The sequence below is a fragment of the Equus caballus genome, chromosome 25 (genome assembly GCF_041296265.1).
Source record: "Equus caballus isolate H_3958 breed thoroughbred chromosome 25, TB-T2T, whole genome shotgun sequence".
NCBI lineage: Eukaryota > Metazoa > Chordata > Mammalia > Perissodactyla > Equidae > Equus > Equus caballus.
Window position 1 is genome coordinate 10,293,451 of NC_091708.1, and position 26,174 is coordinate 10,319,624.

The following is a 26,174-nucleotide window of genomic DNA, read 5'->3' on the forward strand; positions in this document are numbered from 1 at the left end:
GTCCAGCCAAAAATCCTCGGGAACAAGTCTGTTCTTCATGGAAAAGGAAACCAGAGGCGCTGGGATGCTCACACAAGGTTCTCAGGCACCGCGAGGACAGTAGTGTGTCCCGGTCATCCTGTCACCCTGCTCCAATGCCTTCTTCTCCAGGAAGTCCTCCCTGACTACCATTCCCCAGGAGGCAGGAATCCTGCCTTTGCTTGTAGTGCCAGAGCAGTAAGAACCATAACCTTCACGACCACGTGAAAAGCTCACATTATCCATCACTTACTCTGTGCCGGGAGCCGTACCTGTATTATCCCATTGAATCCTCACAATCACCCCATGAAGCAGGTTCTACGTGATCCCCACTTTCCAGATGAAGCCTCTGAGATTTCTATTATAGAGGGGAAGTGGCTTGTCTAAGGTCACACAGCTTCTAGGTGCCAGAGCCAGGATTCAAACCTCCATCCGACTCCCAAGTCTTGACAGTTGCCTGGTGATTTTCATACCACAGTGTGTCTTGACCCTTTAACAGGTATGAAGTCAATTCGCTAGTACCAATATTTTACAAAGTGAAACTGGAATGGACTGGGACAGAAAATATTCAAGGACCTCATACATGGAAAGAGTAAGTCCTGTTTTGTGACTCTCTGAGTCACATGTAAGTGGATATGTGTGCACTAGGTGGAGATGAAAACGTTTCTTGCTACAGGTCGTGACCAGCAAAGTCTTTACTCCATGCAGCAGGGAGCTTTGGGAAGAGGTCACTGTCTAGACGTCATCCTCTGTAGAAAGAGTCTTGGTCACAGCATTAGCCTCCTAATTTGCCAAGAATGAATCTGGGAGTAACGCTCATGGGAAGCAGCTCCTTCAGTGCATTGCTGTTGCAAAGACGGGAGGGGAGGAGGCCTCTGGTAAGGGTCTCTTCCTGAACAGCGTCTCCTGGAGTTTCTGGGGCCCTGGGGGAACGGTGCCTACTCCTCTCTGTATCCCTGAGTGCCCCGGGGAGGCCTGAGCACAGCGGATGGTCAGTGCTTACCGAGCCTCTCTTGTGTGCAGGACAGCACGTGAAGATCAGGCATGCTCTTTGACCTTTATCCACAAACCCCAACGGAAGAGTCACATGGCCCAGAAGCTCCATCTGGAGGGACAGGAGCACAGAGCCGGGGCGGGCAATGGTCGGGAAGGTTTCTTGGGGCAGGCTGTATTTAACCCGGGCCTGAGCAATCCCTGACCCCAAGGCTGAGCAGAGCTGAAGGAAGGCTACGAGGGAAGAGGCCGGAGTGATCCGGAAACAGGGCACCTGCCAACAGCTGCAGGAGGTGAAAGCAGCAGAGGCAAGGAGGCAAGGGCAGACAAGCTGAGAGTCGACTGTGCAGGGCTCGCACGGTGAGCACATGGACAAACAAATGGATGCGTCACCCTCATCCCTGGAGGCCAGGCAGCATCTCAGCCGAGAGTGGGTGTCCCTGTGCCTCCCTACCCCACTGCTGACTGCCCTCTTCCCAGACGCCAGGCTGGGCAGCGCGGTCTGCAAGGGAAAGCCTCTATTCCCCCCAAGAAAGCCGCGGCCCCCTGGGCTCGAGAAGATTGCCAGAGAGTGGTCACAAGGACACCTGCCTCTCACCTTCTCTAACGTCCACAGGGAAAGGCTTTTCTGCGATTCCATTTTTGTTCTAGTCAATAAATTCAGTATCAAAGTTTGTCCAGTCACGTCAACAGTTGGGTTTGGTCATCTTTTCAAGACACGAAGTTTTCACCTTGTGTTACCCATGCAGTGGGAGGCCCACAAATCCAGTTACCCACCACCACCGGCTACCAGGACGTACAGTGAACTTCCCTAAAGAGTGGGGGCTCGGGGACAGCGGGATTCGGAAGCCAGCCCTCACTGCCCTTTGCTGGCCGTGCCTCACACGGTCCATCTCCAGGGGCTGGCCCCGTGCCCAGGGCCCCTTCCATGGCAGGATGCCGCAGCTCTTTCTCTCCTCCGCGAGCCTGCGGATGCTGCCGGTTCGTCTGGGTGTGTAATTACTCCCTGAGTCCACATCACTGTCTGTCCTCTGAGCTGCCTGTGACTTTTAAAGACAGCTGCTTTCTCCCCAATCCCCTGGGCTCCCTGGAACCTCCTACACTGGCTGCTCCTCAGCCACTCCAGGCACTGTCTTCCCTCTGCCTGAAGGCCCATCTCAGTCAGCTACTTAGAGAACTCCTACATTGTCCACAAGACCCAGCCCAAATGTCACCTCCTTGGTGAAGCCACCCCTGGGCCCCACACTCCTACGAAAAATCATGACTCCCTTGTTGGTGCTTCCATACATGGGGACATTCTGCACAGACCTCCATTATCATACTTCCGACCACGTATTACGGCTGTTTGTCTTTCTCCCTCTAGGCTGCCTTGAGAGTCTGGAACATGGAACATCCCAGAGCCCCTGAAGTGCTGGTTGAAGGAGTGAACATATGGTCCAGCAGCACCACTCAGCCACAGCCATCAAAACCAGCTGGGGAGTGTTTGCACAAGAGCTCTGAGCATACCCTAACCCCCGCCCCTGCCCTTCATCAGGTCAGGTGACCAGAAAACAGAGTCCTTGTCTCCCACTAGTCAAAGCCCCTGGGCAGTGCCCTCACTGGTCTGTGATGGAATATCAGGCGCTCAACATTGGTTAGAGGCAATTAAAATACAGCTGTACGAAGAACTTTTTTTTAACTTCTGGAGACATGCCTATTAGAATAGTCTTTTCAATCCCTCCTAAAATTCATTACCAGGAAAAAGTTTTTTCCCCTGACGAATGGTTAATTGCCTCTGATTGAACAACAGGAACATTGGAAACCACTACACATCCCTCTTTGCCTTCGCTGCCAGGAAGCTCAGTCAAATTCAGTACTCAATTGCCACAACCACATCCTTGCTGGCACCTGGTGCAATGATCTTCCACTTTCCTCTAAAAAATTTCTGGACCTTTCTACAGACTTAAATGAACTAACTTAGATACATGTAATTGTTTATTTTGCAGGGCATCTCAAGTCCTTTCTGAAAGTGGAGTCTGGGAGAGGTAGAGAGAATGACAGAAAAAGAAAGATAGGAAGGAAGGTCAGGAGAAAGAAAGAGAAGAGAAGACAGAGGCATTATTGGTGCCTCCTTTCCTGGTAACAGCGGCAATCTATTTCCATTTCTCATAGTTACTGGGGAAGCCAAGGGCTAGACAGCAGGGTGCAGAGACCCTGGGTATGCACACAGTTCGACACGAGTACGTGTGCTGGTGCACCTCTGCACTTGGGAGCACAGCCCCCGCCCCCTCAGCCACTGACAGTCACAGGCAATAGCCGTCTTCCACATCCCTACCCTCTGAGCTCTTGGAGTTCTTCTTAGGATGTCATGGGCTTCTGCTCCCTTCCCACCAGGCCTGCCTGCTGCTGTCCTTGACTATGACCCAAGAAGAGAAATGAACTGAGCGTCAGTTCACAGACTGGCCACCCTAATGCAACCAACTGGGATGAAACTTCTCTGCCTACTGCCACAGGTTCCTGTCAGGCCTCAAGGTCAAGACCACCAGGTGTGCACACCCTCCTCACAGACACCGTGCTCCAGATGATGGGAAGTCCCACACTCTCAAACGTCTGAGCTAGAAGGACACTCAGGGTCATCCTTCCCGACGTGGAAAGACGGAGGTGCAGGGAGGGGAATGGTCCTCCTTAGCTCTTTTCTGTCTGCATCATTAGAGCCTTTGACCCCAGGATAGAAAGATCAGTGAACCGGGAGCAATAACACGGCTTCTTGCCCCAGCTCTGCCTCTTTCTCAGCTGTGTGACCTCAGGAGAGCCAGGCCAGCGCTCTGAGCCTCATTTTCCTTATTATAAAATGAGGTGTAAGTCTGACCGCTTGCTGCCTGCCTGCCTGCCGGGGTGACTGCAAGGGTCCAAGGCTAGAAGAGGGAGAGCCCTTGGGAAACTAAGCAACACAAAGGGTTAAGGAGGCCTCGGAGGGACCCAGGGAGGCACAGGACCCAGGAAAGTGCGTGCTGGGGGTCATTTGGGTCCCTAGGAAATTACCTGGAAAAGGACTGCCTGGGGCTGCACCGAGTACGGTCTCATCAGCACGGGGCTCCACTGCCATAGCATGGAGGAGAAAAGAAACAGACCGTGAGAAGGGGGCGGCGGGAAGGGGACAGTGCAGGGGACGAGGCTGCAGGCTGCTACCTCAGATGGCTGCCTCGGGTCACGAGGCCTCCCCAGCACCTGCTGAGCTGAGCTTCTCCAGGCTCTGCCCGGCCTTAGGTGGCCCTCAGAAGCTGGGCCAGAGCCAGGCCAACCACTCCCATCCTGAGGGAAGAGACACCTGCCCCTCTGCACACCCACCCAGAGGAGGCCACAAGCTGGAGTAGGGGAGGCGTGTGCCAGGGCCTGGCCTGAGGACCTGAGAGTGAGGAGGCAGAGGGGCCAGTGCCTGAGCCGGCCAGACTGGGACAGGGCCTGTGGGCAGGTCTGTCCCTTCGCTGGCCTCTGCTTCCCCATCTCTCTGAGGACTTGCATTTGATCTCTAAGTCCCCTGCCACCGCTGACATTGTTTGCTCTCTAATGACCACACGACAGAGTATGGATTCCCTCTTCAACAGATGAATCTGAAGGCAGGAAAGGACAGATGGACAGGGACCCTACAGGTTAGAGGAGACTCAGAGACGCATCAACCCATCGCAGCGCGGACCCTGATTCCAACAAACACACTAAAAAGTACAACTGAAAACAAATATGATGACATGTAGTGACACAACTGGAAATGCCAACACCGATGAGTATTTGATGGCGTTACAGGATTTGCTAACTTTCAGGTGTGATAATGGTATCATGGTGATGCTTTTTAAAGAGTCATTCTAAAATCTTTCCAGATGAAGTGATGTGATGTCTGGAGTTTGCTTCAAACGAAAGGGCAGTGAAGAAATGCGGGCTGTCTGTGCAATGGAACGCTAGTCAACCTTAAAAAGGAACCAGGTGTGATCGTGTCACGACGTGGGTGAACCCCAAGAGCATGCTAATGAAAGAAGCCAGACACCAGCGGAAAGTCCAGAACTGGCAAATCCGCCGCCACAGGAGGCAGAGCAGGGGCTGGAGCTGGGGTCGGGGAGGCAGCGACTGCAAACCCACAGGAGGCATCTTTTTGGAGGGATGGACTGTTCCCAACCTGGACTGTGGAGTTGCTGGCACGACTCTATAAATTACTGAAGATCACTGACTCTCACACTTCAAACGAGGGAATTTCACGGTATAAAAATTGTACTTCAATAAAGCTGCTAAAAAGTAAAGCAGAATGTGGGGGAAGCAGGGCCATCAATGAAACGAGACTAGGTGTGAGTCGATGATGGTTGAATCTGAGTAGAGGTTTAGACTACTCCGTCTACTTTGGAAATGCTCCATAATTAAAGTCAAAAACCCCAAACAGCTCATATGTAACCCATGGCACCACTTGCCAGCACCCATGAGCCACCCAGTGAATACCGTGGAGTCATGAGCAGACCCAGGAGGCTGAGGACAGCCAGGAAATTACTCTCTTGAAGCCTGTTTTCCCTCCATCGCAGGGCCCTCTACAGTCCCAAACAAGAAGCATAAGGCCTCCCGTCTGCCTAGCACTTTCCAGTCTGCGAAGCCCTTGCAGGTCCATTATGTCCTCGGGAATGCTGGGGTGTGGGCAGACATGGAGACGGAGCTCAGAGTGGGGAGCCCAGGAGCGCCAGCTCCAAGCTCAGTGCCACCTGTTACCCCAGAAGCAGAGTTAGAATTGGAGAAGATGTCACTACCAGCCCTGAGGGTGAAGCTCGGACACTTAGGGAGGGACGTGGGACGTCCTCCTCCGTGAAGCACCCTGACCACAGACCAATCTATACTCCAGGTACGGAGAGAGGTCTGAATCTGCAAGCAAGGAGGAGGGTTCCATACTTCTGCACCCTGGGCCCACAGACACTGCACCTGCAGAGCATGCGTGAGGAACAGTCCCGTCTTATTACAGAGATTCGAGTGATTGGAGGCAGCCTAGAGGCCTGGCTCTGCCATGGACCCCATGGGACCTGGGCCTGACCCACCCCTCGAGGCCTCTGTGACACCATCTGTCAAACCAAGGAGGTGGACCAGAACCAGCAGGGCCCTTCTGGCTCTGAGGCCTCCCCCGGGTCTGCTCCCCACCCAGGCAGGGTGCTCGCCCAGTGGACAGGTTTCTCCCCGACGTGGCTAGGCTGGCTTAGGCCACGTTCTGTGGGGGTGAAGGTGCCGCCCATTCGACCCAGGCCCCTGAGTCCAGAGGCCTGCGGCGTCGGGGAGGAAGCGGCTGAGGAGGCCCAGCGGCCCTGGGGCCAGGAGGACAGCGTTCGAGTCTGGCAAGGCCAGGTCTGTGCCGTGTGGAACTAGGCCAGGCAGCTCACGTTCGAGGCTGCCTTTCTCATTTGCAATGTGGGGTCAAGGTCTTGAGAAGGCACAAAGAGAGTGATACGAAGGTCAAGGCCTTGAGGGCAGGCCTTTTTCTTCTCCTCTTTTGAGTCCTCAGGGCCAGACATGTAAATAAACGCTTTAGAAAGGCTGGAAAGGGCAATCGCAGGGATCCGTGTGGTGGTGGAACTGTCTTGTATCTTGAGTCAAACAAGGCCAATAGCCCAGTGGGATACTGCACTATAGTCTGATGTTATCATTGGGGGAAACTGGATAAGGGTCTATGGGATCCCTCTGTATTATTTCATACAACTGCATGTGAATCTACAATGATCTCAAAATAAAAATTTCAATTAAAAAGAATGAAAAACAAAAAACAAGGCTTTAGCATTCCTTTCCAACTAAACCTAATCAAGATTCATTAAACTTGGGGAAAAAAATGTTTGCTGAATGGAGAGACTATGAATGATACTTGCAAAAGTACTCCATAATCTAAAAAGTGCTACTGTTAGTATTTACTAGGGGGAAAAACTGCCAAGGATTCTGAATGACCTCCCTCCTCCAGGAAGCTTTCCCTGATTTCCCCTCCTCTGTGTTCCTAGAATATCTAAGCGAGCATATCTCTACCACTGCACTTATCACTCTGCATTGTACATTTAATTGTTTAGGGCCCTCATCCACCAACTAGAATGTGAACTTCATGAGGATGGGGCTGCATCTCCCTCATCTTTGTGACAGCAGCTCCTGGCCCAGTGCCCAGCTCTGTCCAGATATGACATAAACGCCTGTGGAACAAAATGAACTGGGACAGGTAGTATGGCCTGGCTCTGCCAACAAGTCCAGAGGTGCTGCCTAGGGTCACTGAGACAACAGTGATCTCGAGGTGCTTTTATTCATCAGAAAGTCCCACCGGCCTGAAGGAGACCTGCTCTTTATTCATCTGGCTCTCCAGAACCGCGCCAGGGCCGGGTCAGAACGGTTTGCAGTGGAATTGCCGGGCTTCCAAGAAGAGATTTGCAAAGTTTAACTGACTCATCTCTCCCCACCTGTCCCAGCCTGCCAGGCGCCCCTCCAGCTCAGCCCCAGCCCCTCCCAGGTGGTGTGGAGAAGCAGGGGAAGCCCCCGCGGGGAGACTGAAATCAGATATTGTGGTTTCTGGCTGGGAGAAACCTTTCCGGCAATGACTAATCAGGAGGCCCTGGTTTTTCCCCCATTACCACTTAAAAAATCTTAGTGAGCCCCAAATCCCAGCACCCAAAGGAGCTCAGGGCTTATGGAGGCTGATTTTTCTCTGATGCCTGAAACCCACCAGTGACGGGGAGCTCACTACTTCATGAGGCAGCCAGTCCATGGTCACACAGCTCTGGCTGTGAGAAAGTGCTAATTCTGCCCTCCTAGGCCCCCGACGCTGGTCTGGAGTGTGCCCTCTGGGGCTCCAGTCCCAACAAACATCCTCTCAGGCCACAGGCACCAGCACCAACCCCCTGGGATCCAAGGCAGGGCTCCAGGTCCTCCACTGCTCGCTCTGGACATGGTCTCTCTGGTGGGGAATGAGAAGCTCGCTGCTGCTCTTCTCGTGGCCTTGCCCCCTGGCTGGCTCATCTGCTCTCGGTCAAGGCAGAGCTCACCACAAGTTCATAAGACATGGAAAGTGACCTTGTGTGTGATTTTTTAAAAAGCGTTCATTTCTCTCCTCCCTAACCAGCGTGCTATTTGCAAGCCAGAGTGCTCTGTGCTTATAACCCATCCCTGGGCCCCCACTGCCTCGGGGCAATGTTGACCTGAATCGCTCGGGGCCCCAATCCAGATCCCAGCCTACTTCCCATCCTCGACTTGGATCTACCCTCCTTCCAGAACACTGCCCTCTCCTCCAACCACACCACACACACACTAACCCCTGAGCAGCCGGGCCACTCCACTCACACCTTTGCTCACACTGTTCTCCCATCCTCGCCCCTGGCGAAATTCTTGCCCTCTAAGGTCCAGTTCAGCTGTCCTCTCCTCCTGGTGCTTTCCCGAAGGCTCTGTGGCTGAAATCACCTCCTTCTCGGAATTCCTGTGGCATTTTCCAAGCACCACATTTAGGACATTTGTCCCACATTATTTTCTTCCGGTCATTTGGCACTGTGTCTCTCTGCCTTGGAGATGGGGAGGCTCCCATGGGCAGCCTCCTGCTTCCCCCAAGAGGCCTGGACAAGATCCATCCTGAGTGAAGCTGGACGAGGGCGACAGGGAAGAAGCCAGGGAACTGGGGCCCCTGAACCTCAAGAAATCTCCAAGAAGAGCAGGAAGAGAACGCTGCCCTGGGCTCCGAGCATCCCATTCTTATCTTCTCACACAGAAGAGAAGAAATGACAGGTTCAGACCACAAAGCTCCACTTCTGGAGGACGAGAGCTAGGACTCAGTAGTCAAGGCCTCCTGAATTAAGAAGATGTGGGGCTGGGGGGCGGGGGCTCCCTGTCCGGGGAGCCCCAGGCTCTGCTTCGGCTCCGCCTGCCTGTGTGACGAGCGGCTCCAGATCCTGATATGGAGAAGAGGAGGGAGACTTCCAGAAACTAAGATTCATCTCACAGCAGCCAGATTCCACGGGCTTCTTCCTGGTGGTCCACGGTGGGTCCCGGCTGTCCCATCCTGCTACAGGGCTAGGAAGGGAGGAGGGCAGGGGGGCCCATTCCCCCAAAGGAACGCAGGCCTCTTGGCTACCAAGGGGCCGGAATGGGGGCGTGCAAAGGGGAGCCCCATCCTAAAGTACCTGGTGTGGGAGTGGAGGGGGCTTCCCAAGACGCTCGTAGTTCACTTTCTTTTGGACTCACTTCCCAGCTGTGGGAGAAGAGAAGCTTATCCTGGGGCCGGAAAGAAATGAAAAGGCTTCCCTCTGCACTGCAAGATCAATGGCGGGGGGCGGGGCGGGGGGGGGCTGGGTGGCTGAGTGGTGACACACACGTGCACACACACTCCTCAGGCCAAGGCCACCTCTCTGCCCCTTCTGCTGCCCATCACGAAGGAAAGAACTTTCCAACAGGCGATGTTCTGCAAAGGCAAGCAGACAGGCTCAGGATGGAGTGTCCTTTTTGTCACCAAGCTTCGCTAGGGCTAAACAGAAACAGGGTAGAGAAGCACCAGAACACAAAGGCTGAGGGGGCTGGGCCTCCCACGCCGACCCGGACACCTCGGTTTGCAAGTCAGAAGCCTCTGCCAGCTCTCACCGTTACACAGAGTAACGGGCAGAACTGCATTTCCTGGATGCTCACGACACTCCGGCGACTATTCTCCATGATAAAATGCATTAATTTATTTAACCCTTACAACAACCCTATGGGGGGAGTATCATTATCCCCCTTTACAGACGATGAAAATGAGGCACAAGGGGCCCAAAGAACGTGTCCAAATCACCCCCCAGCAGTGCAGCTCCAAGTCGGAGATCTTGAGCTCCACGGTACAGCCCCTCTCCGCCCGGCATCAACCCCATCCCAGTCCAGATGAGACAACCGAGGGGAGAGGAGCTGAGTAAGCTGCTGAGAGGGCGTGAGACTCAGGTTCTGTCTGATCCCCCAGGTCTCTGGTCTTCACCACAGTGAGGCGCTGGGGCCCAGGGAGGAACGCCAACTGCGAGGCCAGGCGCATCTTCCCGTGCTCCATGACCTCACCAGACACCTACTGCTCCTGACACTACACCTGCGACAAGGCCAATCCTCCACCCTGAGCCGCTTTTCCCTCCTCTCCTGAAGTCCTTGTCTATCCACCCCTTCAGGTCCTGGCTCAAGAATGACCTCCTGGAGGAAATGTTGCCAGACGGGTTCAGTCATAGATGCCGTTACCTTTATCCTCCCTTCTCCCCGCTTAGACTCTGAGGACAGCCTACACGATAAACTCAGAGGACAGCCGTGCTCAGATTCTTGTCGACGTTAGCGATTCCTCTTAACATTAGTGGGACACAGAGAAAGAAGCAGAAACGTGGGACACTGTTGGCGCTGTTAGGGAAGAATCGACTCCTTGCTTGGTTCTTTATGAAGGTACCATTCTGGCTTTTAAGATCAGAAACTAAAGGAAGGAGATGCGAGGCTTAGATTGTAGCTATTATGTGTAAGCCTGAATTTTAGCAAATGTATATAACAGAGAAAAAAGCCAGCAAGGTAACAACGGTGTTTCCATTTATACATCTTTTTATCAAGGTTAACTTGACGTAAGAGCCTTTGCTTTTAATTACTGAAAATACATTCATATTTTGCAGTTCTGTGTTAATTCCATGATTCTTGCATTCGCACCTGGAAACAAAGCATAATAATCATTCTTTGCGCTAATACCCATCATTTACTTAAACAAGCAAGCCATTGGCCTCGAGACTGGACCTGTAAACAAACACTTCTGAAAGCTCGGCTTGAATTTGACTTTTAACAATTCCTTTTTCTCTCTCATATACATACGTACATACATTAAAGTTAGCCTCCTGGTTTTATTTCCCTCACCTGTCTCCCACAAATCAAACCTCAAATAATATAAAAGTGCTGACTCGAAAGAGGCTTCACACAAACAAACAAGAGCTTTCAAGCCAAAGGCAGAGGTGTTCACATCTCCATCCGATCATCCCCACGTCCTCTGCCTGATCCAGAACAGTCTCTGCCCAGCCGACCGGGAAAACGCCGAAACAGCTCGTTGTCATTTCCAGGAGAGGAACAGGTCTCATCTCCAAACAAAAGAAAAGTTCAGTAATAACAGGAAGCTGGGAAAACCCAGACGGACTTCTCCTTGCCACCCGTGTCAGGCTCACAAAGAGAAGAACTCGCACCATCCGACATGGTTGGGAGAGTTTAATCCAAAGCAGTGCTAATTAATATCCCGGCTTCCAGAAGCCAGTGCTGCACACAGCCGCGAGGGCAACAGGGCCGTTCTCCCTTCATTTTATGGGAAGAACATTTTCATTACAAAGCCTCCTTCCAGACACTCCTCTCTCGGCCAGATTAGCCTCGAGAAGGAAGCGGATGATCCATATCTCAGAACTTCTTCTCTGCCCATTAATTTTATTATTTATGTCCCATTTTAAAAGCTTATTGGTGCAACTCCCTGTGCACCTGGCCAGAGCCCTTCTGACGGCAGTGGTGTTTTCCCACATCCGCTGCTCAGGAGCAGTTTATGCAGTGGTCACCAGAAGATGCCAACGTTTTGAAATGTGCCTTGGAGAGAGAGCTGACTCAAGTGGCATTTCCTGCCTCCCCACTACACACACCTTTTTTTTTTTCCAATGAATGTTGAAGGTTCTAAACTCACTCATTTGTGAAATATATGTGGACTCGATGGCTTAGCATGAGCTCTGGGTGATCCCCTGAGACCTCTCGAAATCCTGGGGGATACCCTATGCGCCCCCACCCAAATCAAGTGTCCCCAGCTGTTCCAGCAGAGTTGACCCATTTTTAACCCAAATAGGCAGGCCTGGTGAGGCCACGTATCTTACCGTTTTATTCTGAAACCCCACGTGCTCAAGGCTGTCTCTTTCCGGCCTCCTAAAGGGACCCCAAATCCAATCTAAATGTCTCGAATTTACCTGTTTGTCTTTTATACATATAAATAGCTGCATTTCCATTCTCTCTTTGTTTCTCATTTTCATTTGGTTCTAATATCTGCATGTAAATGTCGGAAAATAGCATCTGTAATTGGAGATTATGAAGTATGGCCAGCTCCTGACAGGCCGCTAAGGAAGATGGATTATCCTCATTTTTCTGTAAATTTTGTCAATTTTGGAATTCATAAGCTATCAACACTGATCAAAATGGGACTTCACAGCTGTGTCAAAAAAGAGAGCGAGAGCAAGAGAGAGAGAGAGTGCCCAGGCGGGCGGTTGCGTGCAGGGGCCCGGTGGCAGGCGGCTGTGGTACTGGCACACCAGACTGGATGCCCAGTGTCATTGGCGGCCACCCTCCTCCCCTGCCTCCTCCCCTCCACGCTCACAGCTTCCCAGCACCGGCCACCCGGGAACTCGGGGTGGGGCTATCCCTAGCTAAATCAAATAGCTAAATCATGCTCCTGGAAGGCCGCAAATCCTCCAAGGCACCCACTCAAACCCGAGGCTTAATTTATTGCCGGGCACTGCCTTCCTTGTTCATCCGGAGGAGTCCGCGGGCTCCCTCTGTGCGGCCTCCAACATCTTCTACTCCTTCCAGACCATCACAGCCCACTTGAGGCAATTGTGTTGGTCTCTCTCTCTCAATTTTCCCATTACTGGGAGTAAGTACTGTTGGGACTCTGTAATAGCCCGACTGCAGCCCATATCAATAACAGATGAGGTTTAATCGTCCAACACAAAAATTATTTAGGCGCAGTAAGGACATTCAATGTCATTTGCATAATGGCATTTCTATCGCACGCACCTAACCCGTCTTGCATAAACAAGGCCTTGGGACCATAAATAATAATAAATCATGACGTCTGCACGCCTCTTGCAGTAATAGGAGCCACTCTTTGTGGAAATTATTTCAGCAGGAAACGGGCACTGTAATTTTAAAGACATGTGGCGCGGTGAGGCCCAGTAAATCACGCCGGCGCACTGTCCCCAGGAGCAGCCCGGAGACCCGCCCTGAGCCTGCAGCGACATCCCTGGGTGTCTGGAGGAGGGCAGGCCTTGAGGGGGAAATACCCAGGACACCCAGAGTGGACACTAGAACGTGCCACTGTCCCCGTAAACACCAGGAGGGCCGAACATTCAGAGCCCAGCACAGGGAGAGTCAGGTTTGGACCTGGAGAGGCCCCCAGGCCTCAGGGTCAGAACTGGCTTTGTTCCAGGAGAGTGGACGCTCACTGAGGGCAGCAATTTTCGTCTGCTCTGTTCCCTGCTGTAGCTGGAGCAGTACCCAGTACCCAGCAGTGCTCAGGAACCATTCTAGAGGAAAAGCAGTAAGAGGAGAAGATGCTGGGCTCAGGTAGGGAGTGGATGAGAAGAGCCCTGAAGGCAGGTGGGGCAGACAGAGGCACAGCCCTGGGGGTTAAGGCAGGAACTAGCACCAAAGGACTGGACCCGCTGAGCTGTGAGCGACAGTGAAAACGCCCAGTAAACTCTCAACCACTGCAGGAGGCCGCTGTGGGGTGAGAGAAAGGCACAGATGGGAGGATGGCAAGCAGAGTGGTGAGGCTGCAGGTGGGGTGCCAGGCAAGACTGGGTTAGCATCCCAGCTCCCCATCTCAGCCTGCCAGCCTCACCCTCTTGCCCCAACTTCCTCACCAGTGGAGCGAGCCTAACACCAGTATTGAGCCCACAGAGTCGTCCCGGGGTTTAAATGAGATAATGCGTGCAGTGAGCACGCTGAACGAGCTCCACCATCACTATTGTTGGTACAACTGCTATTCTTCAGGAAACAACTAAGTGAATTCAAGCACAACTCTGCCTCTTACTGGCTGTGTGATTTGGGACGAGCTACTCCACCCTCTGGGCCTCAGCTTCCTCTGTCTGTCCAAGAGCACGATAAGACGGTCCCCACCCACCTCGCCAAGCGGCTGTGACTCAAGCGAGGTCATGCTGTGAAGCAACTTGTTGGCATGAAGTGCGTCTGCAGGGGAGGGATGAACATAACATCCCTCATGAGTGTGAGCAAGGAAAGATGGCGAGAGTCTCCAGCAGCTGCCCACGGTCATCTCCAGCCACCCCCACCCCTGGCAGCACCCTAAAAGTTCCTGCTTTCCAGAAAACGTTCTGGCAGGATACACACCACACCAACCCCCGTGCTGCCTCCGGGAGGGAGAAGAGGGGCAGAGACTGGGGTTGTTAGTCTAAGCCTGACCTGTGACGGGCTGATTTTCCTAGAAAGAAGCACTACCGCGTCACCGAGATTTCTAAAGCTGATGAGGTTTCATACCCCTATGCCTTGGCACAAGCCAGTCCCTCTTCCGGAATATCAAAAGCTCCGGAAATGCTGACAGAACAGCAATAAAGGGCCAATCAGTGATTTAACAACTGCATTTCTCTCCAAAAGGACTGAAGAGAAACAGCCATCATTTCTCCCCTGAGTCCTCCTTTCCAGCTGGGAGGCCTGGGCCGTGGGCCGCACTGTCCTGGGAATGGGGTGACTCAGAGGCCCCAGGACCTGTCCGGTACTCCGGCGCCTGCAATGCCACCTTCGCCTGACACCTCTACCTTACCCTCCCCCAAATGTGAAAACTGCTCAAAAGCCCCAGAAAGTCTGTAGTTTGGTTATTAGTATCGCACCAATGTTGGTTTCTTAGTTTCAACAGGTGGACTGTGGTTGGTAAGATGTTAACAACAGGTGAAACTGGGTGAGGGGTGTGTGGGAACTCTCTGTAGTATCTTCACAACTTGTCTGTGAATTAAAAATTATTATTCCAAAATAAAAAGTATATATATATATATACAGAAAGAAGCCATACCTCACTCATAGGAGAAAAGCAAGTTAAAATCGCACTGTACCATTTTTCATCTCTCAGATCCACAATGAGCCCAGAGGCTGACGCCACACGGCGGCAGCCTGGGAGCAGGCCCTCTCCCTTCGAGGGCCTCTTTGGGGAGCAGGGCTCCAACTCTCAGAGTCCGCAATGCATATGCACTGAGCCAGCCACCCCACTTCTGGGAACTCCTCCTGCAGGTAGTCTCCTGCCTGCGCCCAAATAAACGTGCACAAGGACGCTCCCCGCAGCCTTCTCTGAACAAGCTTGGAAGCAGCCAATAGGAGACTCGTCAAACAAGTTCTGATCCCCACGTCTTGGACACTATGCAGCTGTGAATAAGGATGAAGCAGCACTCTATCAGCACAGAACAGTCTCCAAGAAATATTTGTTAATGGAAAAGAGCAAAAACAGAACACCGCATATAGTATGCTACCATTTGTGTTCAAAAAGAGGGGACTTACAGGGGCATATTCTGGAATCCACACATATACCTTACTCTTACCGAAGTATTGTATGTAAATCTCTAAAGAACACGGAAGAAACCGGTAAGAGCGGTTGCCTCCCAGGAGGCGAACAGGGTGTCAGAGAAAGGAGTGGGGAGGAGACTTGCTTTCCACTGTATACATTTGGTATTATCTGAAATTTTTATCATTTTGCATGTATTACCTAGTAAAATTTTTTGAATATAAATATAAATTAAGAGTGTCTCTCAGGTAAGTGGCAACGAGCACGTGCTGCCTGGACTCAAACAGAGCCATGGCTGGCCCACGAGCCCCTCAGGACCCTGTCTGTCTTGAGGGGTTCCCTGCACACCTCTGCATCACCCAGCGTGTCTGGCACGAGTCCCCCGGCAGTGTGCTGGGCAGCTGGTGGCTGGGTGCCTGCATTCATGCGCCCACCTGTGTGTCTAGAGCCCGGCCCCCCGGCTCGGCTCAGGGAAGGGACTGAGGCCTCTGACGTCAGACCCACAGCTCCGGGCAGTGTCTGAGCTGGAAAGGATTTGGGGTTCCCCCCTTGATCAATTTTCAGATGGGAGGTTGAAGGCTGGGGAGGGCAAAGACCGGCTCAAGGAGGCACCGCGAGCAGGGAGGAGAGTCCAAATCAGAGCCCAGGTGTCAGGAAAAGCGACACTGGCATCCAGAGGAGGACGGACAGGTTCGTTTCTCTGGCTCTCAATCACTTCATTGGCAAAATGGTAAGAAGAGCTTCTGTCTCCCTTCAGACCCCAAAAGCATTAATAGGGATCAAATAAGGTCACCGACACAAAAGCAGCCAGGGCACTCTCAGCTCCTCACACAGACAGAACCTGACGGCCGTGCTGGGAGGGCCTTGAGGAAGATCCCGCATGGGTGTGTTAAGTCCGCCACAGGGGCTGTGCTTAGCTGTTCACGCCTTTTATGCTGAGCTTTGCTCCAACTTGATCAGAGAGGTATTGTCTTTACTATTCTTTCTTTTTTGTAGGTGCAGAAACTGAGGCTCAGAGAGATGAAGTGAGTTTCCTACAATCACACAATTAATAAGATTGTAACGTGCAGCAGGCAGCTACAGATGCTGTTGCTGGAGGCAGAGCTAGCAGACAAGCTGCCCGCAGTAGTGAAGGCTGGCTTTTTGCCCAAAGTGCATGGACACAGGAGCACCGGTGGCCATGAAAGGCCATGGACAATGACAGGCAGGGCCCAGTGGCCGGTCAGCTACCTTCAGCACAGCTGACTCTACCCTGGGGGGCTGCAGGTGCCCAGGCCACTCACCAAGGAGTGGACCACCCACTGACACCTGTCTTCCAGCCCCCTCCTCTGCACCCAGCCCTCGGTTCCCCCACCCAGGGCCTTCTCTGTCCTCAGGCTTCCCCTCCTCCAGTGCATGCCCCATCTCAGCCCTGCCAAATCCATCTAGTCTTCTCCATCTCAGGCCCACTATACCCAACCTCAACCACTTCCCACTCTTTTCTCCCCATTCCCTGTGACCATCTTGCCATGTGGGTCTCTGATCTGTCCGCAAGACAACTGAATGTATCTCCCCAGGGACATTGCCTTGAGGTGAGTGCAGTCCAAAGATGGAACTCCAACAGAGACGGGGAATCTGAGGTCCCCACATCCGCCGCAGTATCTGGCTGGCTGGCTCCTAGCACCCCACAGGCGGCAGCTCTAATCCATTTCTCATCCTTTCCTATCCCGCATTTCAGATGGTTACGCCCGGCCTCCAGAACTTGCGCGTGGAGTTTTACCACCCAACAGTTCTTTCTAAGACCAGAACTTCACAGTAAAATAAAGCTGATCCTCCTCACTTACTTCAACTCTACTGAAGATGTCACTGAGAATTCGTGGATTAGTTTGACGTTCACACGCGCACACAAAAGCCACATCTTTGCAAGCTATTTAATACCCAAAACGAAGACCTAGGGACCTCTGTATAAAGATTCAGGGTAAAACAATGGCCAGTCTTAGGTGCTGCCGTCAGACTTTCCTGGGGCTAAGCTTCTCCAAGGCAATGAAGGGTTTATCTTTCAAGGTTGTGTGTGGCTATTTGTGGGTTGTTTTGCCCCCCGCACAGATGCAGTGTTCTGACTCCAGGGTAATGGAAGGGAAAACCGGGTGCAGGTGACAGGTCACGAGCTCACGGAGCCCTTTGTGGTGAAAGCCCATTTTGGGATATTAGGGATCACTGGTGAGCTGTGAGGCAGCCCCAGGGGACACTGGAGGCGACTCCTTTACCATAGGCAGGTCCCCAACAGAATTTGAAAGCCCCATGGCGCACTTTCTGCCTCTTAGCTCCTGACTCCCAAACCACGAGGTATGAATGAGGAGCCAGCCATGCCCAGGGCCAAAACAGGTGGGAAATGGTCACCCAAATGTCCATTCTAAAGAGGCTCAGACGCCCAGAGAAAGGTTAATAGCAAGAGAATCTATAGTGCTCCCCCAGGGCACCAACAGCGTGGGATTTCTCCAGACTTATTCCATAGGCCATAATTTGACACCAGATTCTGTTCTTAAATGAGTCTGTTGAGAGCAATCTGTCTAAGTTACTACGCCTGTTCCTAAGAGCATTCCAGAAGGAAGCAACACTCTCTCCCCAGGAGCTCCGCACACAGCCGCAGCAGCCCCATCACCCAGCCTCACTCTTGGGCACCCAAGAGCAAGGAGCACAGAGGCTTAAAGTCACACTGCGCAGCCAAACTACTGCACATGCCTTGCCAGGTAAACGCAACGTAAAACTTTTCACCCTGTTGTGTACCCAGTATCTTCCCTCAGTTTCCTCATCTCTTCAGTGAGGAAAATAAGCCAACCAGGAAGGGTTGGTTAGGAGCATTAAATGAGATCATATAAGTAAAGTATTTAACTGGATGCATTGTCCAGATAGTTTCTTAGCATATTATTTCACTGCATTATATGTGCTGTGTGTATATATAGACATATTTTAAACAGGCTTTCCAGAGTCATCAAACCCACCCCCTCACACTGAGGCCCCTGAAAGTCTTCGCCCTTCCTCTACACTTGCACAGGTCTCTGCTCTCCTCCACCTGGCATCCGCCCCGCCCACTTCCTGTGCCGCCCCCAGATAGAAGCCTGAGGGGGCGGGAGCCTTGTCTGTGGCATTCAGGCATTCTCTGAGGATAAGAATAAGGATAAATAACATCTACTGCGTGTTCTCATGTGTGAGGACCTTACACAGGAGCCTCCTGTTCTGTCCTCACACCAACACTGTGTGGGGCACACTGGCATCCCCTCTTCCTCTTGTCGACAGGGAAACTGGTCCTCAATGAGGCTGAGCAACTTGACTGGATCACACGGCCAAGAGGTGCAGGCACCAGGTTCCAGGACCACAGAACTCCAGAGCCCTCACTCAGAACCGGTTTGCCATGCGGCCAACACGGGCGACCAACACAGTACTGCCTGAGTTCCCAGGTGGGCTGAGCATGAGGGGGAGTGGTAGGCGTCCCGTAGGAGATGTAGGTAGGTAGGAGAGCACGGTCACAGGCACTGACAGTCCCAGCCCTTCCTCCCAGGAGGGACATTCACAAGTTCAGAAGTGTCAGAGTCCGGGCCTGAAGACCCCCTTCTCCCTTCCAGACAGATCTAGGAGACTGGAGAATTCCTGTCCTCTGTTGCACCAAAAGGGAAATAGTAATTTGCTTGTTTGTAGGGGGAAATTCTTATAATACAACCCAGAGTTAATAATTTATTACGAAGATTTCTTAGCTCCTCAGGCAGAAGTTCTAAAAATGATACAAATTGTGATTTTGATGACTTTAATGGGATTTTCCCCTCGAAGCCTGAGCTCGTTTGCCTATGTAGTCTGCAGCCAGGCTGACAGCACAGAGAAAGCCCGCGGAGGAAAAAGTCCCAGCAGCCCCACAGCGCACGGCCGCCGCCTCAGGCGCAGCGGCGCCGCAGGTCTCCCACCCTGCCACCGACGGTCCCACCTCCCTGCCTCGTCTCCCACTGCCCTCCTGCCCAGCCAGGCCACCCTTCCCCACCCTGACCCCATCGCTCTGCGCTGTGGAACCTCTGCTGTGGCAAACACTCCTTGATGATGACGATAACAATAATAATAATAGAAGTAACATTTTTCGAGTGTCTATTATGGGCTAGATCCTCTGCTAAGCCCTTTTTTTGTTCATCTCATTTAATCTGTACAACCGAAGGGATACAAGAACTGTTATTATCCCATTTTACATATGAGAAAACTGAGATTAAAGCAGTGGTAAAACCAAGTAGGTTTAAAATCATAATTTTGCATACAGAGGAAGGAAAGCTAATGTTTGTTGGGGGAGTGCTGGTGAGCAGTGTGCTCAAACCTGAGAACAAAGAAGAACCCCGCAGACCCGGGAGGTAAGCCTGCCATCCCATAACCTCCCAAGAGGCTCAAAGGTGACATAACGGGTTGTGAAGTCACAAGTGCAGTGGAAGCCTGTGCTCCTAACATGACCTGCACTGCCTCCAGCAGTGCCCCAGACGCTGCTCCGCATCACCCGTTCCAATGGAGAGCACGCCTCCCTCCTCTCCCTACGACTTTCTGGGCAAGGCAGAGGGGTCTGCGTACTCGCTGCCCCCAGCGCCAATTCCAGGCCACTGCTCTACCGCACCATCCTGCCACAACGTCTCCTCCTCAGAGCCCCACCAGTCTGCCAGGCTAGCCCCTCCACACTGTTAGTGAACTGCCTACATCCCTTCTGAGCGGGTGCCCCTTCCTGGGGACCTCCCACCATCATCTGCACCTGCCCTTGACCTCACTGAGCACACCTCTTTGACTCCACTGGTCCTGATTCTCCATTCCCCTGCCCCAGCCCCAGGGATGGCCACAGGTAGGACCTTATGCTGTCATTTAGAACGGATCCACCTCCAAGACCTGAAACCCCTGAGCTCCTCTGCGCTCTGCACAGCCTCTCATCATCGTCCTTCCACACCCTCATCCTGATGAATCGGCTCTTGCCAGGAGCCCCCACAAGTTACACCAGGTGGATAAAGTAATCTAACCTCTTGGTGGCCTGAAATGACCATAACATTGCCAGTTCCCTTATCCCAACCCCAGAATTGTCCATATCCTCTTAAAAGCCCGGACACTGAGCTGGACCACATGATGGTCTTCAATAAATTCATCCCATTTTGTTTCACAGCCAAAACATCAGGAAAGGATCAACAAATCCAGTTTTCTCCAAAATAGAAGAAAGGAAAGGCAACCCCATCTGTCCCAGAATGCCAACGCTCAGAGCTGGAAGAGACCCTGGTGGTCAATCTCTTCCAACCTCCTCTCTGACGCTTGAAGACTTTCCTCAGCCTTCCTCCCACCCGGCCACACTGCCCCGGACAGACACTCCTGGTGACAGGGAACCCACAGCCAACCCACACTTGGGCAGTTCCGCCTCTTTGGAAAGTTTCCTTCAACGGAGTTGAAAGCTGCCTCTCTCTAATTTCCACCTGAGTCCTGGGTCTGCCCACTGGAGCCACAAATAAGTCATCCCCTCCTCCATGGAGTCCCTCTGAGACCAACTACTTGTGTATCCACTGAGTTTTCTCTTCTCCAGGCCAGCCAGTTCCAGCTCCTCCACAAGTGCCACGCAACACAGGTTTGTGGGGAGGGAAGCCAGGTAGTGTAAGCAGGGGGCAGGATAAATGGTGTTCAAGGTACAGGCCCTGGACTCTGGCTGCCTGGCTTCCAGATCTGGCTCCAATGTTTCCACCTATGGGTCTTTGAACAAGTTGTCCGCTCTCCTCTCAGTTTTCTCATCTGTAAAATGGAAATAATTTCATACCACCTCCTTCATAACGTGTGGAGGGGGTGGATACAGAGCCACATAAGAGCTCAGCACAGTCCCTGGCACATACTAAGTGCTTAGCGAATGTTCGCTCTAAGCCAAGTACGTTCCCCAACCTGGGCTCCTCCTCTGTCACCTTCCAATAAGTCAAGATCCTGACCACAGGTGTGGCCTGACCGACACAGAAGAGAGCGGTCCAGAATCTACTTTCACTGGTAGCCATATGATTCAGTTCACGACTAAAACCCCTAGCTCTTCCTCACCAGTGCATCTGTGAATCTTCATGTCCCCTTGCTGCAGTGTTCTGCAATGTTACTTTCATAACCGTGAAGTTATTATTATTTACGAACCCACTGATCCACTCCCATACCGAGGCCTGTCCACTTACTGCTGTAGCTATAAGTATTCACCCACTCTATTTTGAGAACATGCAAGTCTAGAAATCCTCCTTTCATTAGTTGACACTGGCTCCCTAAGGAGACACAGATTAGGCAAGGCATAGGAAGAGGGTCTTTCATTTTTACTTAGTATGATTCTGTATTGTTTGAATCTTTTGCTGTGTATGTGCTACTTCTGCTTTGCCTTACCGGAATTTACTCTGCTGCTCTTTCTAACGTCTTGAGTTGAGTTCTTAACAAGTTACTCTTTCATCTTCTTTTTTAAATAAATGCATTTAAAGCTATTCATTTCCCTCTAAGTGCTGCTTTAGCTTCACTGCACATGTTTTGATTAGCAGTGGTGGTGTTATTTTGGGGGTTTGTTGGTCATTCATTTCTAACATTTTGTGATTTCTATTAGGATTTCTGTTTTGACATATGATTTTTTCAGAAGGTTGATTTTGTTTTTTAACTTACAAACATACAGGAAATTGGAGGCCTTCTTTTGCTTTGGACTAATAATTTTTAATTTTAGTGCACTGCGATCAAAGAACATGGTCTATGATGTGGATATTTGGTATTGCTGAGATTTGCTTTCACAACTGGCACATAGCTGATTTTTGTAAGTGTTCCTTCCATGTGTGTTTGAAAAGTGTATGCACTCTCTCATTGCTGGCCTTTATGTCTATTTGGTCAAGCTTGTTTAATTGTGTTGTGCAAATCTTACAAATGTCCCTGCCAATTTTCTGTCAGCTTAATCTATCCATTAGTAAGATGGGTATGTTAAAGTCTCCAAAATATATAATGGGATTTTTTTCATTTGTTCATTGAAAATTTTTGCTATAAATATTTCGAGACTGTTCCCAAGTGCACATATTGTCCTTGTTAGCATTAAGTAATGATCCTCTTTGTCTCTGAGGATACTTTGGGTCTTAAAGTTTACTTCATCTGAGAGGGATATTATATCACATTTTATTTGATTAGTATTTGCCTGGCCTATATTTTCCTATCTTCTTACTTGCAACCTTTCAGTACCATTTCGTTTTAGTTTAGTTCCCATAAACAACATATTTGTGGCTTTTGGCTATGTTTCATATCTTTCATCTTGTGTGGCAAATTTAATTGATTTATATTTAATAAGACTATTCAAATATTTTTATTTATTTCTACCATTCATCATCTAATTTTGTATTTTTAATTTACCATGTTTTTTCCTCCCCTCTCTTTGGTTGGACTCACTTAGTATTCTGCAGCTCTCTTTTGCCTCTTCTGGTTTGGAAGTTATGCATCCTATTACTATGCCTATAATGATTACCCTGAATTTGCTCACCTGCATCCTTGACATAACCAAATCTAAAGTTTATCGATATATCTATCCTCCTCCTGAGAAATACAAGCATTGTAGAATTTAACTCAGATCAGCCCACTCCCAATCTTACATATTGTTATTGTGTTTTTCCTACTTTGTTTTTAAACGCCCAAAACTAGCCATTATTTTTACAGCCAATAGTTATTTAGATTATCATCTGTTTATCAATCATTTGGTTACCATTGCTTCTTAAGCCCGTTCCCGCCTTCTGTATTTCACATCCTTCTTGTAGGCAACATATAGTTGGGTCTTGTGTATTTTTTTAATATACTCTGACGGTCTTTGTCTTTTAATGGGTATCCTCAGAGCATTTACCTCTAAAGCAGTTACTGAGGTAGTTGGGTTAATAGCTACTATGTGTATAACTATTTTCTATTCACTGAACTTGTTCTTTATTTCTTTTTTCATCCCTCTTTTTCTTCCTTCTCTGGATTTAAATACTTCATTTGATTCCATTTTATCTGCTGAGCACTCCTGAACTATACACTTAAATATGGTTGAGGCTCATTTTTACATTACATGTTTTCTATTACAATTAAAAAAATTTTTAAGTTAAAAAAAAAAGTTTTAGTGGTTGCCCTAGAATTTTCAATCTACATTATAATGAATCTAAGTTCACCTTCAATAACACTAAACCCCTTCAGTTGTAGAGCAGGTACCTTCCTCTTTTTTTTTCTTAGGAAGATTAGCCCTGAGCTAACTACTGCCAATCCTCATCTTTTTGGTGAGGAAGACTGGCCCTGAGCTAACATCCGTGCCCATCTTCCTCTACTTTATACATGGGACGCCTACCACAGCATGGCTTTTGCCAAGCGGTGCCATGTCCGCACCCAGGATCCGAACCGCCGAACCCCGGGCCACTGAGAAGTGGAACATGAGCACTTAAGCGCTGCGCCACCAGGCCAGCCCCGAGCAGGTACCTTCTAACAGAGTACCCCCAATTCTCCCTTCCTGCCCCCATGACACGGCTGTCACTCATCTGACTTATTCCTATATTATAATCATCCCCACATTGTTACCATTATTGCTTTAAACAGTTACTTTTAGATCAATTAAGAATAAGAATAATCAAATAATTTATTTTACCTTCATTTATTCCTTCTCTGACTGCTCTCTTTTCTTTTTGTAGATATGAGTTTTTGACCTATATTATTTCCCTTCTCCTTGAAGAACTATTTTTTTTTTTAATTTCATGCAGAACAGGTCTGCTAGTCATGAATTCACTCCATTTTTGTTTGACTGAGAAAGTCTTTATTTCTCCTTCACTTTTGGAGGATAACTTCCCAAGATACAGAATTCTAGGCTGGTAGGTGTTTTCTTTCAATGCTTTAAGTATTTCGCTCCACTCTCTTCTTGTTTGCATGGTTTCTGACGTAAATCCGCTGTAATTCTTATCCTTGTTCCTCTAACTAACTAAGATGGTTTCTTCCCTATGGCTTTTTCAGGATTTTTCTCTGTCTTTGGTTTTCTAATGCTTGAATATGATACTTGCAGGTGTAGATATCAAAATATTTTGGTATTCTCTGAGTTTCCTGCATTTGTCATTTGGTATCTGTCATTGATTTCGGAAAGTTCTCAGCCATCACTACTTAAGATATTTCTTCTCCTTCACTCTCTCATTTCCTTCTGGTATTCCAATTATGCATATGTTACTCCTCTTAAACTGGGGGTCTAGTGGTTAAGATTCGGTGCTGTCACCGCCACAGCCCAGGTTCGTTTCCCGGTCAGGGAACCGCACCTCCTGTCCGTAGGTTGTCATGCTGTGGTGGCTGTGTATTGCTGTGATGCTGAAAGCTATGCCACCAGGATTTCAAATACCAGGAGGGTCACCATGGTGGACAGATTTCAGCAGAGCTTCCAGACTAAGACAGACTAGGAAGAAGGACCTGGCCAGCCATTTCAAAAAACTTGGCCATGAAAACCCTGTGAATAGCAGCAGAGCATTGTCTGATGTAGCGGAAGGTGAGAGGATGGTGCTAAAAACCAGGCAGGGTTCCGCTCTGCTGTCCACAGGGTCGCTAGGAGTCAGAATCCACTTGATGGTGCTAACAAACTCTTAAAATCATCCCCCAATTCTTGGATGTTCTGTTCTGGGGCTTTTGTCTTCTCATTATTTTTTTCTCTTTGCACTTCAGTTTGGGAAGTTTTATCAACATATCTTCAAGCTCACTGATTCTTTACTTGGCTGTGTTCGATTTACTGATGAAGCCATCTGAGGCGTTCTTTTTTTCTGTGCCTGTGCTTTTGATCTCTAGCATTTCCTTTTGACTCTAAGAGTTCCCATCTCTCTGCTAACATTATCCCTCTGTGCTTTCATGCTGTCTATTTTTGCCTTTAGAGCCCTTAACATATCAGCCATAGTTAGTTTAAATTCCCAGTTTGATAATCCTAAAATCTATGTCATATTTGAAGCTGGTTCTGATGCTCCTTTGTCTCTTTAGACTGTGTTTTTTCTCACCTAAGTTTTTGTTGAAAGCTGGACATGATGTCTCGGGTAACAGGAACTGGGGTAAATAGGCCTTTAGTAGGAGGTTTTATGTTAATCTGCCCGAGCTCAGCCGTAGCTCTCTGCGTCCTCCTGTCTCTCCAGATTTTGCAGTAACCGTCTACCCGGCAATCTCAATTCCCCGTCAAGAAGAGCTGTTGATTTTCAGTTGCTCAGCTTTATTTCCTGTTGTAAATATGGGACTGACGACTTCCAAGCTCTTTATATGTGGGCGCTGAAACCGGAAGTCTCTCAGATGCTTCTTGTTGGAGCACGTTCTTTAGCAATTCAGCAAGAGCCTGTGGGTGGCAAACACTCTCTGTCCGAAAATGTCTTTATTTGCCTTCACTATTAAACTGTCATTTCTCTGAGTACAGATCACTTGTTCTCTCTTAACACTTGAAGATATTTTCTGTTGTCTTCTGACTTGTGCTGATGCTTTAATAAGTGTCCTGTCAATCTAAAAGTTATACTTCCTTTACGGTTGCTTTTATAATTTTCTCTTTGTCTCTCATGTTCTTCAATTTCACTACAGTTTGCCTAGGCATGCATTTATTTTTGTTTAACTCGCTGGGGATTTGGTGTGCTTCCTTAATCCAATGATACATGTCTGGCAACAGTTCTGTTTTATAACTTCCTTAGCCTTTATTTCTTCAAATATTGCCTCACTTCGTTTTTTGGGATTCATTTTTCCACAGCAACTATTAAACCTATGTTAGACCTTCTCTGGAAATTTTGTTTTATCTCTTACGCTCTCTTTCATGTTTCCCAACTCTTTAGCTTTCTTTGCTGCATTCCTGGCAAATTTCCTCAGCTCTGTCTCCCAAATCACTAATTTTCTATTCAGTTGTGTCTTATCTGGAATTTAACCCATGAATTGAATTTTTAATTTTGATGGCTAAAATTTT

The 26,174-nt window shown here is 49.8% G+C and overlaps 1 protein-coding gene across 4 annotated transcripts in view; it reads right to left on the reverse strand.

The window, feature by feature from the left end:
• The window catches only part of PAX5 (paired box 5), a 186,672-nt gene that overhangs the window by 87,631 nt on the left and 72,867 nt on the right, over window positions 1–26,174 (reverse strand). For 2 of the 4 annotated variants that reach the window (XM_070250370.1, XM_070250371.1), the window contains exon 7: window positions 4,033–4,089. In XM_070250370.1, the coding sequence (XP_070106471.1) occupies window positions 4,033–4,089 (57 nt within the window). 4 annotated transcript variants of the gene reach the window in all.